The sequence below is a fragment of the Pelodiscus sinensis genome, chromosome 2 (genome assembly GCF_052426305.1).
Source record: "Pelodiscus sinensis isolate ZL-2025 chromosome 2, ASM5242630v1, whole genome shotgun sequence".
Classification (NCBI taxonomy): domain Eukaryota; kingdom Metazoa; phylum Chordata; order Testudines; family Trionychidae; genus Pelodiscus; species Pelodiscus sinensis.
Window position 1 is genome coordinate 617501 of NC_143053.1, and position 20449 is coordinate 637949.

Below are 20449 nucleotides of genomic sequence, written 5' to 3' on the forward strand. Positions count from 1 at the left end.
GGGTGCTGACAGAACTCCAATGGGAAATTCTGGAACTATTAACTGTGGTTTGCAATCTATCCTTTAAATCAGCCTCCATACCTAATGACGGGAAGACAGCTAACGTGATGCCAATCTTTAAAAAGGGCTCTAGAGGTGATCCTGGCAATTACAGACTGGTAAGGCTAACGTCAGTATTGGGAAACCTAGTTAAAACTCTAGTAAAGAATAGAATTATCAGACAAAGAGATGAACATAATTTGCTGGGGGAAAGTCAACATGATTTGGGGACTAATTTGGCTATGACAAATCAGGAAAGAGATAAGAACATAAAAACATAAGAACGGCTGTACTGGGTCAGACCAAAGGTCCATCTAGCCCAGTAGCCTGTCTGCCGACAGTAGCCAGCACCAGGTGCCCCAGAGAGGGTGGACCGAAGACAATGATCAAGTGATTTGTCTCCTGTCATCCCTCTCCAGCCTCTGACAGACAGAGGCCAAGGACACCATTTTATTCCCTGGCTAATAGCCTTTTATGGACCTAACCTCCATGAAATTATCCAGCTTCTCTTTAAACTCTATTATAGTCCAAGCCTTCCCAGCCTCCTCTGGCAAGGAGTTCCACAGGTTGACTACGCGCTGTGTGAAGAAGAACTTTCTTGTATTAGTTTTAAACCTGCTACCCATTAATTTCATTTGGTGTCCTCTAGTTCTTCTATTTAGGGAACTAATAAATAACTTTTCTTTATCAGCCCTCTCCACACCACTCATAACTCCAAGATCTTTCCTGATTTGTCGTAGCCAAATTAGCCTCCATCATACTGTACGTATAGTTGGGGTTATTTTTCCCCATGTGCATTACTTTACACTTATCCACATTAAATTTCATTTGCCATTTTGTTGCCCAATCACTCAGATCTTGGAGTTATCGTGGACAGTTCTCTGAAAACTTCCACACAGTGTGCAGCGGCGGTTAAAAAGGCAAATAGGATGCTAGGAATTATTAGGAAAGGGATAGAAAATAAGACCCAGAATATCTTACTGCCCCTGTATAAAACTATGGTACGCCCACATCTTGAATACTGTGTACAGATGTGATCTCCTCACCTCAAAAAAGATATTTTGGCCTTGGAAAGGGTTCAGAAAAGGGAAACTAAAATGATTAGGGGTTTGGAACGGGTCCCATATGAAGAGAGGTTAAAATGACTGGGACTTTTCAGTTTAGAAAAGAGGAGACTGAGGGGGGATATGATAGAGGTCTATAAAAGCATGAGTGGTGTGGAGAGGGCCGATAAAGAAAAGTTATTTATTAGTTCCCTAAACACAAGATCTAGCGGACACCAAATGAAATTAATGGGGAGCAGGTTTAAAACTAATAAAAGAAAGTTCTTCACACAGCGTGTAGTCAACCTGTGGAACTCCTTGCCAGAGGAGGCTGTGAAGGCTAGGACTATAACAGAGTTTAAAGAGAAGCTGGATAAATTCATGGAGGTTAGGTCCATAAAAGGCTATTAGCCAGGGGATAAAATGGTGTCCTTGGCCTCTGTTTGTCAGAGGCTGGAGAGGGATGGCAGGAGACAAATCGCTTGATTGTGTCTTCGGTCCACCCTCTCTGGGGCACCTGGTGCTGGCCACTGCGGGCAGACAGGATACTGGGCTAGATGGACCTTTGGTCTGACCCAGTACGGCCGTTCTTATGTTCTTGTGTTATGTTCTTATGATTCCAGTAAAGGGAAATCCTGCCTTACTAATCTACTAGACTTATTTGGGGAGGTCAACAAACATGTGGACAAGGGGGATCCTGTGGATGTAGTGTACTTAGATTTCCAGAGAGCCCTTGACAAGGTCCTTCACCAAATGCTCTTAAGCAAAGTAAGTTGTCATGGGATAAGAGGGAAGGTCCTTTCATTGATTGAGAACTGGTTAAAAGACAGGAAAACAAGGGTAGGAATGAATGGTCAGCTTTCAGAATGGAGAGGGGTAACAAGTGGGGTCCCCCAAGGATCTGTCCTGAGACCAATCCTATTCAACTTGTTCATAAATGATCTAGAGAAAGGGGTAAACAGGGAGGTGGTAAAATTTGCAAATGATCCCAAACTGCTCAATGTAGTTAAGATCAAAGCAGACTGTGAAGAGCTTCAAAAAGATCTCACCAAACTGAGTGATTGGGCAACAAAACGGGAAATGAAATGTAATGTTGATAAATGTAAAGCCATGCACACTGGAGAGAGGCTACCAAAATAGAGAACTCTGTAATAATGGGGGATTTTAATTACCCCCATATTGACTGGATCCATGTCACCTCAGGAAGAGAAGCGGAGATAAAATTTCTCAATTGCTTAAATGACTGCTTCTTGGAGCAGCTGGTGCAGGAACCCACAAGGAGAGAGGCAATTCTCGATTTAGTCCTGAGTGGAGCGCAGGATCAGGTCCAGGATATAACCGTTACAGGACCGCTTGGGAATAGTGACCATAATATAATAACATTCAACATTCCTGTGGTGGGAAGAACACCTCAGCAGTCCAGCACTCTGGCATTTAATTTCAAAAAGGGGAATTACACAAAAATGAGGAGGTTTGTTAAACAGAAATTAAAAGGCACAGTGACTAGAGCCAAATCCCTGAAAGCTGCATGGAAACTTTTTAAAGACACCATAATAGAGGCCCAACTTAAATGTATACCCCAAATTAAAAAACATAGCAAGAGACCTAAAAAAGAGTCACCGTGGCTTAACCACCATGTAAAAGAAGCAGTGAGGGACAAAAAGGTATCTTTTAAGAAGTGGAAGTCCAATCCTAGTGAGATAAATAGAAAGGAACAGAAACACTGTCAAATCAAGTGTAAACATGTAATAAGAAAAGCAAAAAAAGATTTTGAGGAACAGCTAGCCAAAAACTCAAAAAGAAATAACAAAATGTTTTTTAAGTCCATTAGAAGCAGGAAGCCTGCTAAAAAGCCTGTGGGTCCCCTAGATGATCAAGCTATAAAAGGAGCAATCAAGGACGATAAAGCCATTGCGGAGAAACTAAATGATTTCTTTGCTTCAGTCTTCACGGCTGAGGATGTTGGGGAGATTCCTGAATCTGCACCGTCCTTTGTGGGTGATGAATCTGAGGAACTGTCCCGGATTGAAGTGTCATTAGAGGAGGTTTTGGAACAAATAGAAAAACTTAATGTTAACAAATCTCCGGGACCGGATGGCGTTCATCCAAGGGTTCTAAAAGAACTTAAATGGGAAATTGCTGAGCTGTTATCTGTGGTTTGTAGCCTATCCTTTAAATCGGCTTCCGTACCTAATGACTGGAAGGTAGCCAACGTGACACCAATATTTAAAAAGGGCTCTAGAGGCGATCCTGGCAATTACAGACCGGTAAGTCTAACTTCAGTACCGGACAAATTAGTCGAAACAATAGTAAAGAATAAAATTGTGAAGCATGTAGAAGAACATAATTTGTTGGACAAAAGTCAACATGGTTTCTGTAAAGGGAAATCCTGTCTTACTAATCTATTAGAGTTCTTTGAAGGGGTTAACAAACATGCGGACAAGGGGGATCCAGTAGATATAGTATACTTGGATTTTCAGAAAGCCTTTGACAAGGTCCCTCACCAAAGGCTCTTGTGTAAATTACATGGCCATGGGATAAGAGGGAAGGTCCTTTCTTGGATTGAGAACTGGCTAAAAGACAGGAAACAAAGGGTAGGAATAAATGGTAAATTTTCAGATTGGAGAGGGGTAACTAGTGGTGTCCCCCAAGGGTCAGTCCTAGGACCAATCCTTTTCAACTTATTCATAAATGATCTGGAGAAAGGGGTAAGCAGTGAGGTAGTAAAGTTTGCAGATGATACCAAACTGTTTAAGATAGTCAAGACAGAAGCAGACTGCGAGGGACTCCAAGAAGATCTCACCAAACTGAGTGATTGGGCAACAAAATGGCAAATGAAATTTAATGTGGATAAGTGTAAAGTAATGCACATCGGGAAAAATAACCCCAACTATACGTACAGTATGATGGGGGCTAATTTGGCTACGACAAATCAGGAAAGATCTTGGAGTTATCGTGGACAGTTCTCTGAAAACTTCCACACAGTGTGCAGCGGCGGTCAAAAAGGCAAATAGGATGCTAGGAATTATTAAGAAAGGGATAGAAAACAAGACCCAGAATATCTTACTGCCCCTGTATAAAACTATGGTACGCCCACATCTTGAATACTGTGTACAGATGTGGTCTCCTCACCTCAAAAAAGATACTTTGGCCTTGGAAAGGGTTCAGAAAAGGGCAACTAAAATGATTAGGGGTTTGGAACGGGTCCCATATGAAGAGAGGTTAAAACAACTGGGACTTTTCCGGTTAGAAAAGAGGAGACTGAGGGGGGATATGATAGAGGTCTATAAAATCATGAGTGGTGTGGAGAGGGTCGATAAAGAAAAGTTATTTATTAGTTCTCTAAATAGAAGAACTAGAGGACACCAAATGAAATTAATGGGTAGCAGGTTTAAAACTAATAAAAGAAAGTTCTTCTTCACACAGCATGTAGTCAACCTGTGGAACTCCTTGCCAGAGGAGGCTGTGAAGGCTAGGACTATAACAGAGTTTAAAGAGAAGCTAGATAATTTCATGGAGGTTAGGTCCATAAAAGGCTATTAGCCAGGGGATAAAATGGTGTCCTTGGCCTCTGTCTGTCAGAGGCTGGAGAGGGATGGCAGGAGACAAATCGCTTGATCATTGTCTTCGGTCCACCCTCTCTGGGGCACCTTGTGCTGGCCACTATCGGCAGACAGGATACTGGGCTACAAGGACCTTTGGTCTGACCCAGTACGGCCGTTCTTATGTTCTTATGTAACAAATAATCCCAACTTTGCACAAAATATGAGGTCGACTAATTTAGCTATAACTACTCAAGAGAGAGATCTTGGAGTCATTGTGGATAGTTCTCTGAAAACATCCACTCAGTGTGCAGCAGCAGTCAAAAAACAAACAGAATGTTAGGAATTATTAAAAAAGGGATACAGAATAAAATATCTTATCGCCTCTGTATAAAAGCATGGTACGCCCACATCTTGAATACTGCATACAGATGTGGTCACTCCATCTAAAAAATGATACACTGGCATTGGAAGAGGTTCAGAAAAGGGCAACAAAAATGATTAGGGGTTTGGAACGGGTCCCATATGAAGAGAGATTAAAAAGACTTGGACTTTTCAGCTTAGAAAAGAGGGGCAAAGGGGGGATATGACAGAGGTCTATAAAATCATGACTGATGTGGAAAAAGTGAATTAGGAAAAATTATTTTCTTGTTCCTACAATATAAAAACTAGGGGTCACCAAATGAAATTAATGGGGAGCAGGTTTAAAACAAACAAAAGGAAGTTTTTCTTCACACAGCGCACAGTTATCCTGTGGAACTCCTTGCCAGAGGATGCTGTGAAGAACTTTAACAGGGTTCAAGAAAGAACTAGATAAATTCATGGAGGTTAGTCCATCAATGGCTGTTAGCCAGGATGGTTAGGAACGGTGTCCCTACCCTCTGTCAAAGGCTGGGAATGGGATACAGGAGAGGGATGGCTTGAAGATTCCCTGTTCTGTTCACTCCCTCTGGGGCTTCTGGCATTGACCACTGTCAGAAGACAGGACACTGAGCTAGATGGACCATTGGTCTGACCCAGTCTGGCCGTTCTTGTGTTCTCCACAGGGAACTCCCCCAGCCCCCACAAACACACACTGACTGCACAGAGAACCCTCCCCCTGACACACACACTGACGCCCACCAACCAACCCCACGAGAGCCTACACATACCAACTCCACAGGGTACCCTCAAACACACACCAGCCCCACTATGTAAATGTAAAGCAACAGGAAAAAATAGCACTGAGGTATCAATAACCCTCCTTCTTCTGCTCTAACCAATAGACAATACTTCCCTTCCAGAGCCAGAAATAGAACCCAGGAGTCCTAAAGCCATGTCTATACTTACCTGGAAGTTCGAATCAAGATAGGCAACTCCAGCTGGGTTAACTACGTAGCTGGAATCGACGTACCTCGATTCGAACTTTAGTACCTTCCCCACAGCAGGAGGTCAACGGGAGAACTGCTCCTATCGACTTCCCGTGCTCCTCGCAAGGAGTGGTACCAGCGCTGACGGGTGCCCCCTCAGCATTCAATTTAGCACATCCTTACAACTTAAGGTTAATGGGGATATTAGTTCAACCATAAGCTCACTGGGGCAGGGAAGTTTTGTTCTGGGTTTGTACAAATGGGTCCCCAAGCCCTGACTGGGAGGCACAGGCATGATGGCCACACAAATAAAGAATAATCTTCCTCCAGACACTGGAACCACACCTGCAGCCCACAGTACTGTCATTTCACACAGGTTGGGCTCTTACCTCCAGGAGCTTGTCCCCAACACGGACTCCTGCTCGGGCTGCAGGGCCCTCCTCTGACACACGGGAAATAAAGATGCCCTGGAAGCAAAATGTCATGTGAGCAAGAGGAGAGCAGGCCTTTGCCCCAGGAGTTGATGTTAGTGGGGGGCCAGAGAGGGAGGAATTCCTTCTTCTGGGGGTGTCTGTTATTGGGAAGGGAATGCCCAGGCCCGGATGTGGCACTCTCTCTGGTGACTACACCGTGAGCACAGGGAAGCACTGGTGGGTCAGCCCACAACCTACATTCCCCCTTACTCAGCCCTACCAGACTCCTGCTTCCAAGAGGGTCTAAGGCTGGCCCTGCCTTGCCCGGTGCGCGCCAACAGCCACAGAGCAGGCCCCGCACAGGCAGGGTCAGGCACTGCCTTGCTGGGGCCCATCTCATGTCTGTCCCTGCGCTGGCACCCCAGGTCCTTACCTCGTCGTCGCCCTTGTACGGAGTTGAGCCTTTTCCCCCTGCGATGCTGATGCCCAGCCCCCCTGTCTGCCGCAGGATAGTCAGAGTCAGCTGCAAGCAAAATGGAAACAGATCACAGGGCTGCAGCCCACGCTGTGGGCGAGAGGGGTGCGCAGAACATGCAGGCTGGCGCGTTCCAGCCCACGTGCAACGGCGAGTTCGCTTCAGTGCGTGCACGGCGGCTCCTGCCTTCGGCAAAACAGAAGGGCTGATGGGGGACGGGATGGCAGACACATCGGGCAGTCGCCCAAAAGCCAATCAGCCCCTTCCCTTCCCTGCCCTTTAGCCCAAGGGCCAACTTGCCAGGCACAAGCATATTGGACACTTTGGCCAGCTGCAAGCAGAGGTGTGGGTAGGAGACTTGCGGTGGGATGGGGATGAGCAGGAGTTGAGGGGAGGGGACTGAGCAGTAGCTGGGGGAAGGGGTGGGACTTAGTCAGATGGGGGTGACAGAAGCCAGTCACAGCAATCATGCCTCTTGGTCTCCTTTCCTTTGGGGCCCGATTCGATGCAGGTACCACAAAATGAAGGGCCTCTCCCCACCCTAACAAGCACCTGGGTCCTAGACTGATCCCAGGGCATGGCCATGATCAAATGACTCTCTTCGCCCTCCAGGCGTGCGGAGGCCTGACTCCTCTTCTCCCCTCAGGGACGGGCAGACGCAGGACCCTGACTAGGGCCTCCAACTTCCTCCCATCTCTGCTCCCCCCCGCCCACCCCACCTGCTCAGTGCTCTCCAGCCGAAGCCCAGGCCCAGCAGACAGTCCCTCCATGACAGGGAAGAAAGGAGGCGTTCTGGGGGCTCCCTGAGGGCCGGGGTACTGGTGGTGGAAATGCACAGAGCCCTTGGGGACAGCAGGGTGCTGGTGGGGGAGGAAGGAGACAGGAAGAAACCTGCTGCCCACAAGATGGCACTTTTCTGGGACAGTCTAGAGCAGAGAAAGGCTGCTGCAGAGGCTTCTAGCCCTAAGAGCACACCCAGCTGAGGCCATCCTCAGAGGCTGCACGGGAGTGGGAGGCCAGAGCAAATTTGGGCCATCTCCTCTAGTGGCCTGTTTCTGGTATGGGCCCTGCTAGGTGCTTCTCATGCCGTGGCTAGGGAACCCCTGAATCTGGGCTGCCTAAGACGGGGAGAGCAAGGCTCAGGGATCCTGGGGTTCTTGGAAAAGAGCATTTCACACAGCTCAGCGCATGATGTGAGCCACGTGTGCAGAACTGGACTCTATGAAGCGAGGTTACTTGACAGCTGCCACGTGTTTACGTCCTACTCTACCCTCCCATGGACTGTCCATCTGCTGCACATCTTCAGCTGCATGAGTAACGCAGCTGAAGTCCACGTACATAGATCTACATACTGTGGTGTCTTCACCGCGGCGAGTCGCTGGCAGACGCTCTCCTGCCGACTCCACCTATGCTGCTTGTTCTGGTGGCGTACTGGAGTCGACAGGAGAGCTCAGCAGCTGACTTATCACCTCTCGGCTAGATCGCCCCTTGCTACCCATCGATCCAGCCTGTAGCCAAGACCCTAAGTTCCACGATGCTTTGAGAGACACGGCCTCTGGAAAGCTGCCTGATCAGCACAGGCTTATAGCTCAGTAAGCCACCAGCAAATGGAGGCTCCGCCCCATCTCCCTTTCTGCTATTTCTGCTCCCAGTTCTGGTTCTAAAACGAATGAACCCTGTGCAGCTTCCAGTCATGGGCGGCTGATTTTGTGGAAAAACTTGCCAGCTGTCTACACTGGCCGCTTGATTTTGCACAAAAGAACTGACGTTCTACTGTCCGAAATCAGTGCTTCTTGCGCAAATGCTTTGATGTTCCCATTTGGGCAAAAGCCCTTTTCCGGAAATGCTTTTGCGCAAAAGGGTCAGTGTAGACGCTAAAAAGTGTTTTGCGCAAAAAAAGCCCCGATGGTGAAAATGGAGATTGACACGGACACTTTTCCGCAAAAAGTGCTTTTGTGCCAAAGCGTCCGTGCCAATCTAGATGCTCTTTTCTGCAAATGCTTTTAATGGAGAAACTTTTCCGTTAAAAGCATTTGCGGAAAATCCTGCCAGTCTGGACGTAGCCACGGTGTCTTGTTACCCTCCTCTACAGAGCACAGGTGAAATGGACTAAGACCTGGCTGACAGATGAATGGGGAATTATCGAAGGGGGTGTCTCTAGTGCTTTTCCCTGGATCAGTACATGGCCTGACACTATGCAGCATATTTATCAATGATGTACAAGCAAACACAAACTCACTCCTGCTAGTAAAGGTGAGTAAGCCAAGATCAGAGAGGAACAGCATGCTTTAGCCAAACATACATTACTGGGCTCCATACAGGGTAACCGCACCAGCTCGAAGGGCGTTATGATCTACAGGTTAGACTCCATACTCTGATAGTCCCTTCTGGCCTTAAATTTTGCTAATCTGTAAGGACAGAGCAGTGATCCAGACTGGCCTTGCTCTGAGAGTAACCTGCGTCAACTCAAACACTGTTTTAATACAGCCAAAAGGAAGATTACACACAATGAACCCGGAGTGCAGGCCATACCTCCAGCATGGGGAATGACATCACTCCAAGGGACTACTGAGTCAAGCGCCAGGACATGAGTCCCCAGGGGCTGCTGAAAGGGGCAAACGTACAACCAGGGAGAGGCAGGAGGGCTTTGCTCGATGACTTTGGTGAGACTGATACAGGACTATCTGGTACAATTCCGGGAGCCACATTTTCAAAATCGTGTTAACAAAATTGAAGAGGGTGCCGAACAGAGCCACAAAACAGAATTCACGGGCTGGCAAAAAGGCCTGACCCAGAGACTTGTAAATGACTGTGAGGTTTTGATTTCCACGTGTACATACTGTCATGTTGAGAAAATACCAGACACCAAAGGGCACTTTAATCTAGCAGAGACAGGAAGAAAATGAACCAATGACTGGAAGTGGAACTCAGACAAATTCAACTTAGAAATCAGGCAACAAGAGTTAAAAGTTGGCGTGTTTAATTATTGGCATAAACTATTAAAGGTGTTGGATTCTCCGTCTCTTGCAGTGTCCCGACCCTGGATGACTTTCTGGAACTGATGCTAGCCAAACACAAGTGACAGGGGACTTGGTAAAGGGGTATTCAGTTGCCTGTGTTATACAGACCATCACTCTAGATGGGCTAATGGGCCCTCCGGCCTTAAACGCTGTAAGTCTTAAGCTCTCAAGTGAAAGCAACACAGGGTTGAGAGGGACTAGAGATCACGGCAGGAAATCAGCAAGTCAGAGTCAACCTGGGTACAGGCAGTACATACACCAGGAGAAAATAAAGCCCAGATACCCAATGGACAGGAGATACTTGGACCACAGGAACAGCCACTAGAGATCAAGACAGGATGGCAGCTGTAAGATCGACCAGTTTGCAGCAGCGTAAGGCAGATGGAAAAGCCCAACGAGATTGTGGGAATGCATATACAGGGACTTTTGGTCTCAGAGCAGGGAGGAACCAGTGGCTCCCTCCAGCTCAGTCCCACACCTACTGCCCTGGGGCAGGGTGGGGGAGACCAGTTGGCTGCCCCATTCTCACATGGAGATACTGCAAAAGTGGAGGGTGCTCAGAGAAGAGCCATGAAACAGCTCTCGGGCCAGAAAGACTGACTCACCAGGAGAGATTAGAAGAGCTAAATCTGTCTGGCATCCCTAAGCAACAAGGGGACATAACAACAGGCTGCAAATAGCACATGTGGGCAAACGGTGAAGAGAGAGGAGCCGAGTCCTTGGGCTGATTAGAACTAGACTAAAGCAAACAATCCAAAACCTAACAGGAGTGAACAATTCTGCCCTGGGCCCAGGAATGAGACGTGCTGGGGAACTGCCAACTTTTAACCATAACAGACCACACTGGGTTGTATCAGTGGCCCACCCAGTCCCGTATCCTGCCTTCGACAGTGGCCAGCGTAGGGGGAATCAACGGAGCGGCGCAATTAGAAAGTAACCCGCCACTCCCCGACGTCTGGTAGTCAGAGTAGAGACACACAGGGGCTATGTCGACACTGCGCATTGTTGAGCAATAAGATATGCAAATGCGGCACGGGGATGAATATCGCCACGCCTCATTTGCATACCTAATGAGCCGCCATTTTGCGGCACAGGCTTTTATGCAAGAAGGAGCTGTCTACACTGCTCCTTCTTGAGCAAAAAACCCCTCTTGCGCAGAGCCGTTCTTCCTGAAAATACGCAGCAGAACGGCTCTGCGCAAGGGGGGCAGTTTGTGCAAGAAGGGGCAGTGTAGACAGCTCCTTCTTGCGCAAAAGCCCGTGCCACAAAAATGACGTCTCATTAGGTATGCAAATGAGCTGCAGCGATCTTCATCCCCGTGTCTCATTTGCATATCTTATTGCTCAACAACGCACAGTGTAGGCAAAGCCCTAGAGCATGGGGTCGTGTCCCTGACCAATAACCATTGATGGAACTATCCTCCATGAACATAGTCAATTCTTTTTGGAACCCAGTTACACTTTGGGCCTTCACAACATCATATGGCAATGAGTTCCACAGGTTGATTGTATGATGTGTGAAGAAATACATTGTTTGTTTTAAACCAGCTGCCTATTAATTGTGTTAGGAAGGAACAATCAGTTCCATACATACAAGATGGGAAGCGACTGTCTAGGAAGGAGCATGGCAGAAAGGGATCTAGGGGTCATAGTGGACCACAAGTTGAATATGAGTCAACAGTGTGATGCTGTTGCCAAAAAAGCAAATATGATTCTAGGTTGTATCAACAGGTGTGTTGTAAGCAAAACTCGTGAAGTCATTCTGCCGCTCTACTCTGCACTAGTTAGGCCTCAGCTGGAGTACTGTGTCCAGTTCTGGGCGCCACATTTCAAGAAAGATGTGGAGAAATTGGAAAGGGTACAGAGAAGAGCGACAAGAAAGATTAAAGGTCTAGAGAACATGACCTATGAAGCCAGGCTTCATGAACTGGGCTTGTTTAGTTTGGAAAAAAGAAGATTAAGGGGGGACATGATAGCGGTTTTCAAATATCTAAAAGGGTGTCACAAGGAGGAAGGAGAAAATTTGTTCCTCTTGGTTTCTGAGGACAGGACAAGGAGTAATGGGCTTAAAGTGCAGCAAGGGAGGTTTAGATTGGACATTAGGAAAAAATTCCTAACTGTCAGGGTGGTCAAATATTGGAATAAATTGCCAAGGGAGGTGGTGGAATCTCCCTCTCTGGAGATATTTAAGAACAGGTTAGATAGACATCTGTCAGGGATGGTGTAGGTGGAGCTTGGTCCTGCCTTGAGGGCGGGGGGCTGGACTCGATGACCTCTTGAGGTCCCTTCCAGTCCTATTATTCTATGATTCTATGACTCCTAGCTCTTGTGTTATGTGAAGGGATAAACAAACAAGTCCCTGTTCGCTTTCTCTGCACTTTTAGGGTATGCCTACATTGTAACACTATTTCTAAATAACTTAGTCAATGGCTACACAGCAGGCAGTTATTTCAAAAGTGTCAAAATACTGTAAACCTGGAGGACTTCTTACTCCAACTCCTGTAACCCTCATTGTACGAGGAGTAAGGGAAATCGAAGGAAGAATGCACTATTTCAAAATAAGTGCTGTGTAGATGCTCCCTATTTCAAAAAGCTACACAAATTGACAGTTCAAATTGTGTAGCTTGTTTTGAGTTAAGCCCTGCTGTCTAGATGCACCCTTAGATTTTATAGACTTCTATAATTTCCCCCTGTAGTCCTCTTTTTCCTTGAAGAGTACCAGTCCTTCTTAATCTCTTTTCCTATGGATGCACTTCTATATCCCTACAGTAATTCCTCATTTAACACTTCAGATATGTTTCAGAAAATGATCGTGTTAAGTGAAAACGTGTTATGCGGGGTCAATTTTCCCATTGAAAATAATGGAAAAGGTGGGGGTTGTGTTTCAAGCGGTGGTGTCTGTTGGGACCAGGACATAAGGTTGGGGGAAAAAGGGGACTGGGTTACAGCAGGGAGGAGAGGTGTTTGGCTCAGAGGGGGGGGAGGGCGAGGATTGGGTTGGGAGTATACCCCTGTGACGGGTCTACCAGGACCCGCACTGTGTCCGGCAAGGGGGGGGTTGCCAGGGAACAGCGCAGCGAGCAGTGAACCCTCCACCACTTTGCAGGGAGGTGGGGGAAGCCCCGCACAGCCGCCGGTAATGGGCCAGCTGGGGAAATCGTGTTATTCCAAGGACAGTTGTGTAATTCAAAAAACGTTCCCTAAAAATAAATCGTGCGATTGTGAGAACGTGTTACGCGGGCACGTGTTAAATGAGGAATTGCTGTACTCATTTTGTTGCCCTTCTCTGTACGTTCTCCAATTTTCCCTTTTGTTAAGCTGGGGCGCCCAGGACATCGTTCCAGGTGTGGGCATACCAGGGGTTTCTATAGCAGCAATGTATTTATTTTCTTATCTAGTCCCTTCCTAATTGTTCTTAACATTGTTGGCTTTTTTGGTTGCTACCACACCTTGACCAGGCGTTCTCAGAGACCTACCCTACTTGAACAAACGGGTCCATACTTGGGTGGTTAGCCTGAGCCAGCACCTCACAGCCATACTAGTTTAGGCAATAGCTCAGTGGCTCGCAGCCAAAGGTACATTCGTTGTAGGTGACAAATCTGAGGAACTGTCCCAGACTGAGGTATCCTTAGAGCAGGTTTTGGAAAAATCTGATCAACTAAACAGTAACAAGTCACCGGGACCAGATGGCATTCACCCCGTGAGGATGGGCAGGAATGGTGTCCCAGGCTTCTGGCTGTCAGCAGCTAGGAATGGGTGTCAGGGGCTGGATCACTTGACGATTCCGTTCCGTTCATTCCCTCTAGGGAGCCTGGGATTGGCCACGCTCAGAAGACAGGATACTGGCCTTTGGCTGGGTAGGGCTGTCTTAGGTACACTTTCAAATATATTCAGTTACAAACACAATACAAAGTGGATAGAGCTCACTTAATATTAGTTTTATTACAAATTTTTGCACTGTAAAAACGGTACGTGACTTGCAAAATACAAGTACTGTAGTGCAATTTCATTATTCTGAAAGTGCAATTTACAAATGTAAAGTTTATTACATAAATCAAAATCAATATAAAACTTTAGAGCCTACAAATCCAACTCAGTCCTACACCTTGTTCTACCAATGGCTCAGACAAACCAGTTTGTTTACATTTGCAGGAGATTGTAAATAAGAAGCAGGCAGCACTATGTCACTTGGAAATGAATCTAGGCAGACATGTGGCACTTTTGTAGCTGGTGCTGAAGATACGCAGAAGATTCCTAGGTCCACTCATGCTTCAACTGTCATTGCAGAGGACTTGCATCCAACCAGCTCAGGCCAGCGTGTTCATTTTCATTATTTGAGTGCCAAACCCACCAGCAGACGGTTGAATTTCTTTTCTGATGGTGCAGGTTCTGTAGTTGCTGCATTGGAGCACTGTTCTTTTAAGATTTCTGAACGCATGTGCCACACCTTGCTCCTCAGATTTTGGAAAGCACTTGAGATCCTTAAACCTTGGGGTGAGTGCTGTAGTATTTTTAGAAATCTCACAGTGGAATCCTCTTTGTGTTTTGTCAAATGTGCAGCGAAAGTGTTCTGGGTCATCATCCGAGACTGCTTGAACACAATATATGGCAGAATTCAGGTAAAATGGAGCAGGAGACACACAACTCTCCCCCAAGGAGTTCAGTCACAAATTTAATTAATGCATTTTTAACGAGTGTCATCAGCATGGACACGTCCTCTGGAATGGCGGCCAACACATGAAGGGACATATGAATCGTTAGCATGTCTGGCAATGCCAACGACAAAAGTGCCACATGAAGGCCTAGTCTCACTTCCAGGTGACAGTGTAAACAAGAAGCAGGCAGCACTCTCTCCTAGAAACATGAACAAGCAGCGGCACAGCATGGACTTCTAGGCTCTAGCATTTTACATTTCTTATTTTTAAATGCAGGGCTTTTGTACATAATTCTACATTTGGAAGTTCATCGTTCATGCTAGAGCTTGCACGACAGTACTTGCCCGAGGTGAACTAAAATAAGCTTTTCTTTTTTACAGTGAAAATATTTGAAATAAAAATTCAACATTAGCACTGTTCACTTTATATGCCGTTAAAATTGAAATCAATACATTTGAAAATGTAGAAAATATCCAAAAATATTAACGAATTTGTATTCTATTATTAACAGCGCAACTAATTCCACACAATTTTTAATCACATTAATCGTGATTTTAATTGCTTGACAGCCATAATAGAAAGTAACATTTCATTCGATCAATGACTTGTTTATACTGCTCTATACAGGCAGTCCCCAACTTACGCGGATCCGACTTATGTCAGATCCGCACTTACAAACGGGGCTTTTCTCGCCCCGGAGCTCATGGGCAGCGGGTCGCCAGCCGTGTCCTCCGGGGCGAGAAAAGCTTCTCCCGGTCTCCCTGGTCTGCTGGGGGGGTCCAGCAAAGCCGCTGCATCCCCCCAGCAGACCAGGGACACCTGAGCAAAGCCGCCGCCAGTGTGAGCTAGGCCAGAGATCAGCCGTAGGGCCATATTGCTGGTTTTTCCCTACATCTGGGAAGCCGTAAAGCAGGGAGTACAGCCCAGATCCAAAATGCCCAATGTCCATTGGTTTCAAGGGCCGTGAGGCGTCTTAACGTCCTGTGAGGACCTATCCTGTCTTCCAGCAAGGAGACTTGGGAGGGTCGTTTGAGTCTTGTCAGGGAGGCTCCTGGGGGTCTCCAGGAAAAGCCAGTAAATACGTTGTTCAAAATGCCTGGAGCGAGGGCTGCTTGTCCCACGCCACCTGCTGAGGTAGGGTGAAGGTGCGCTGCAGTCTGGGTCCAAGCCCTGATTCGTCTCCACTTGCATCTGCTCACTGCTGAACACCTGTCCCATCAGTCCTCACCGCCGGGGCTGGACTGACTTCTGGGGGACGGGCTGGCAGTGGGATCTTGGGGGGAAGTTGGGTGCAGGAGTGGGCTGGGGGTGGGGCAGGAAATTGGCACAGCTCTCACGGTGGAACAGGTGGCTGCTTGCTGCCCTGCACTTACAGGCACTGCTCCCTGCTGCTCCTGTTGCTGTGATCCCTGGCCAATGGGAGCAGCAGATGTGGAGCCTACAGGCCAGCTTTGCCACAGGGCAGAGCCACTCTCCCTTGCACCTCTGCCAGGCAGAGCCGCAGGACACAAGGACTAAGGGGGACGCAGCTGCAAGGTCGTGACGAGTGGGATTTCTCCAGCCTGCAGATTTGCGTTGAACAGTAAGGCTACAGTGCTGGCATGGGCAGGAGCAATCCAGCCCAGGGGCTTAGGTGCCTGGAGGATGTTAGTAACCTACGGATAAGTGTGAATCCATTTAGTTGTGATACAAAACAAATGTTCTCAACACCTACTCTAGTCTTTTTTCATTCTTGCTCCTTCCCAATCAAAAAGAATCGCCTACCCCTGGCATGTGCTGGAGGAGATCTGCAGGGATGGGCCTGGCCCCTGTGCATCGGAGTTCAGCGATGCTATACTAGCTCTTGTGGGTAGCTGTGCTGCTTTCCCTCCCCTTAGTCCCAGACTCAGGGAAGAAGGCGGCAGCTTTGCTCGGGTGTCCCTGGTCTGCTGGGGGGGTCCAGCGGCTTTGCTGGACCCCCCCCCCCCCCAGCAGACCAGGGGGACAGGAGCAAAGCCACGGAGCACGCCCGCAGCGGGCGTCTCCCTAACCCCCCACTCCTGCACCCAACTTCCCCCCAAGATCCCACTGCCAGCCCATCCCCCAGAAGTCAGTCCAGCCCCAGCGGTGAGGACTGATGGGACAGGTGTTCAGCAGTGAGCGGATGCAAGTGGAGACGAATCAGGGCTTGGACCCAGACTGCAGCGCACCTTCACCCTACCTCAGCAGGTGGCGTGGGACAAGCAGCCCTCGCTCCAGGCATTTTGAACAACGTATTTACTGGCTTTTCCTGGAGACCCCCAGGAGCCTTCCTGACAAGACTCAAACGACCCTCCCAAGTCTCCTTGCTGGAAGACAGGATAGGTCCTCACAGGACGTTAAGACGCCTCACGGCCCTTGAAACCAATGGACATTGGGCATTTTGGATCTGGACTGTACTCCCTGCTTTACGGATTCCCAGATGTAGGGAAAAACCAGCAATATGGCCCTACGGCTGATCTCTGGCCTAGCTCACACTGGGACTGCTGCATCCAGCCCCGTCCCTTGTAGGTGAACTAGTGTTTTATATTCAATCTTGGGTTAAAAAATTCAAAGGATGGAAAATGGACAGTTCCTGTTGATGCATTAAGGAGGGGTGAGGAACCTCAGGCCCAGGGGCCAAATCCAGCCCCTGCCATACTGAGGAGCCCACACTGGTGCTCCTGCACCCATCCCCCACTGCCTCACCCCAGGGCTGGAGCACACGAAATCGGCTAGGCTGGGCCCCCTAGGCTTTGGTGTGCAAGGGGAATGTGGGGCGCGTCTTTCTCCTGGCCAGGCGGGATCCAGATCAGCGAGGATTGTTTGGTTTTGCTTCTCACTTGTGTGGGGGCCCCAACTGATTTTTCAGGGTCAGTGGCCCTTGACCCAAAAGAAGGTTCCCCACCCCTGAACTAAGGGCTAGCTGGGCAGTAACTTGCCCGCACTCACACTGGTTAGTACTAGGGAAAAATATGAAGGAGACTGAGAAGAATGAAAGAGCGCTTTTTTTTTTTTAAGACAGGAGACCAATCCCATTGGACACAATAGAAGTTTTTAAAACAATGGTGTAGAAAAGGCACAAGAGCTTCTGTTTCCCCATGTCACAACAAAGGAACACCCAGACCTGGAAGGCGGCTAATTTAAAGAGAAGAACTCACTACTACAGGCTCTCAGCCTACAAGCTTATAAGTTTCAAAGAGCAATTAGGCAGGTCTCTGCTAACAACCACCACCTGCTTACCCGTGGAAGGGAGCCAAGTCCTGTGAGTGACTGCTGTAAGATAAGAGACCGGACTAGTTGAACCCTGAGCCTGATCCACTACGGCAAGTCCTGAGGCTGTGGCAGATTTTTTGATTAAGTGCCAGGTTCTGAGACACAGGCCAAAGTTTCAGTCCCACAATTTTGACACTATTCTATGGAGATTTTTAGGCCTGGTCCACACTGGCATAGCCACATCTTTCAGCATGTGAAAAATCCACTCTAAGGCTATGTCTAGACTACAAGCCTCTTTCGAAAGAGGCTCTTTCGAAAGATACTTTCGAAAGAGAGCGTCTAGACTGCACGTTGAACTTTCGAAAAAGCAGCTTGCTTTTTCGAAAGCATCCAGTGAGTCTGGATGCTCTCTTTCGAAGAAGCCCTATTTACATTGAAGAACGCCTTCTTTTGAAAGAGGAACTTTCGAAAGAAGGCGTTCTTCCTCATGAAATGAGGTTTACCGCCATCGAAAGAAAAGCCGCGTTCTTTCGATTTAATTTCGAAAGAACGCGGCTTGAGTCTGGACGCAGGGGAAGTTTTTTCGGAAAAAGGCTACTTTTCCCGAAAAAAACCCTGAGTCTGGACACAGCCTAAGAGATGTAGCTAAATTGACCTAACCCTTGGTGTAGGCAACACAATTCTTCCATCAACCTTTGCTCTTGAGTTACAGGCAACCCCCTCTTAGAAATGTATGGCTGTGAGGGACCTTGGGAGGTCATCACGTCCAGCCCTCTTTGCGGAGGCAAAACCAAGTTATTCTAGAGCCTCCCTGACATTTGCTGAACTTGTTTGTCGATACCTCTAGCCCCTCTCCAGCCCCTGAAGCCCTAGGCCAGACTTTATGCTTATATAAAAGTTGTACCTAATACCTACATTTGCTGAAATGAAGCCAATTCTTCCTTGTCTTAATTTCAGTAGCTATGGAGAACTATTCATCACTGCCATCTTCATTCAGTCCTCGAAGGCTTAGCAGGTCCTTCCTCTCTCTTTAAGTCTACACATGCCCAGGGGTTTTAACCTTTCTGCTCAGGCCAGGTTTTCTAAACCTTTTAACATTTCTGCTGTTCTCCTCGGGCCTCTCTCCAATTTGTTCACATCTTGTCTAAAATGTGTTACCCTAAACTGGACTCAGTGCTTCAGCTAAGGCCTCAGGGGTGCCAATGTAGCCTTCATTGGCGACTCATTTTCAGTTTGTGGTCCACGATGAGTTCCTAGGTCCTTCAGCAGTACTAGCCCCCAGCCAATTACTCTCCAGTTTGTAAGTGTACATTTAATTTTTCCTTCCCCAATGCAGTACTTTACAATTGCCTTTAGCAATAGTCACTTGTTACATTCAGATCAGTTCTCTAATTTGTCAGAGTTTTAAACTCCATGCTTCAAGCTGAAAATTGTATAAGTGTACTCTCCATTTCTTTATCCAAGTCATTAATGAAAATTCTGAACACAACCAGACCCAGGACTATTAAAAGCCTTACTGAAATCAAGATACATCCTGTTTACTTTCCCTCAAATCCACTTGACAGGGTTACTGGCCTAAGGAGGCTACGATGCTGATTTGACCATGTGTTTTTAAATCCATGGGGGCTATGCCTTATAATCCTAATATCTACGAACGGATGTCAACTCGCCATCCCACAATCCCATGCACGGAGTTAACAAAACAGAGCTTCAAACGAGTTCGGGGTGTTTGTCCCACTACTCTTCGTGGGAGGAGGGGTCAGAATCTTGCCCCTCAGAATTTCCAACCTCAATTTATTCATGACCGGTTTACAGGCAGTCCCCGGGTTACGTACAAGATAGGGACTGTAGGTTTGTTCTTAAATTGAATCTGTATGTAAGTCGGAACTGGCGTCCAGATTCAGCCGCTGCTGAAACTGACCGCCAGTTCCGACTTACATACAGAATCAACTTAAGAACCCCAAGCGTCCCCAAGTCAGCTGCTGCTGAAACTTATCACCGGCTGATTCCAGGAAGCCGGGGCAGAGCAACTCTGCCTCGGGCTTCCTGTAGTCAGCGCTGGTCAGTTTCAGCAGCAGCTGACTAGGGGACGCCTGGGGCAGAGCAGCTGGGGTGCTGCTGGGTTGCTCCAGTAGCGCCGATCCGGCGCTACTGGACCAACCCAGCAGCACCCCAGCTGCTCTGCCCCAGGCATCCTGATTCAAAGCCGCTTTTCTTGCCGGGGAGTACACAGGCAGCGGGACCACGCGGTCCCGCAGTCCGTGTTCGTAACTGCGGATCTGACGTAAGTCGGATCCGCGTAAGTCGGGGACTGCCTGTATTCCCAAATGTTTTCACACCACCAGTGTGCACAGGCGTAGGGAGCTCTGCTGATTAGCCCCATCTTGCATTTAGAGAAAGCAATCAGATCTCCATCAGCCTTCACTTTGGTCCGGTAACACGCCAAGGTCTAAAACTGCTCTTGGGAGACAGGCTTCCATTGTCCCCGTGAACCTTTCTGGAACAGCAGGCAGTGTGCTACATGCCAACGCTGCTGCATGCCAGACCTACACCCTGGGCGAGTGCAGCATGGAAGGCGGTGAGCCGGAGAAGGATTTAGGGTCACAATATACAAGCACTGACCGTGAGCGCCCAGTACAATGCTGTAACAAAAGCGGCTCATACGACCCTTGGAGTACAAGGGACCGGGAGCAGGAAGGTT

The 20449-nt window shown here is 47.9% G+C and overlaps 1 protein-coding gene across 45 annotated transcripts in view; it reads right to left on the bottom strand.

The window, feature by feature from the left end:
* SCRIB (scribble planar cell polarity protein) overlaps nucleotides 1-20449 on the bottom strand; it is a 263350-nt gene that overhangs the window by 163938 nt on the left and 78963 nt on the right. For all 45 annotated transcript variants that reach the window (XM_075919866.2, XM_089776049.1, XM_089776052.1 and 42 more), the window contains 2 exons: nucleotides 6820-6909; nucleotides 6363-6440 (listed from right to left, as the gene is read on the bottom strand). In XM_075919866.2, coding sequence (XP_075775981.2) covers nucleotides 6363-6440; nucleotides 6820-6909 — 168 coding nt within the window. The remainder of the gene's footprint in view (nucleotides 1-6362; nucleotides 6441-6819; nucleotides 6910-20449) is intronic.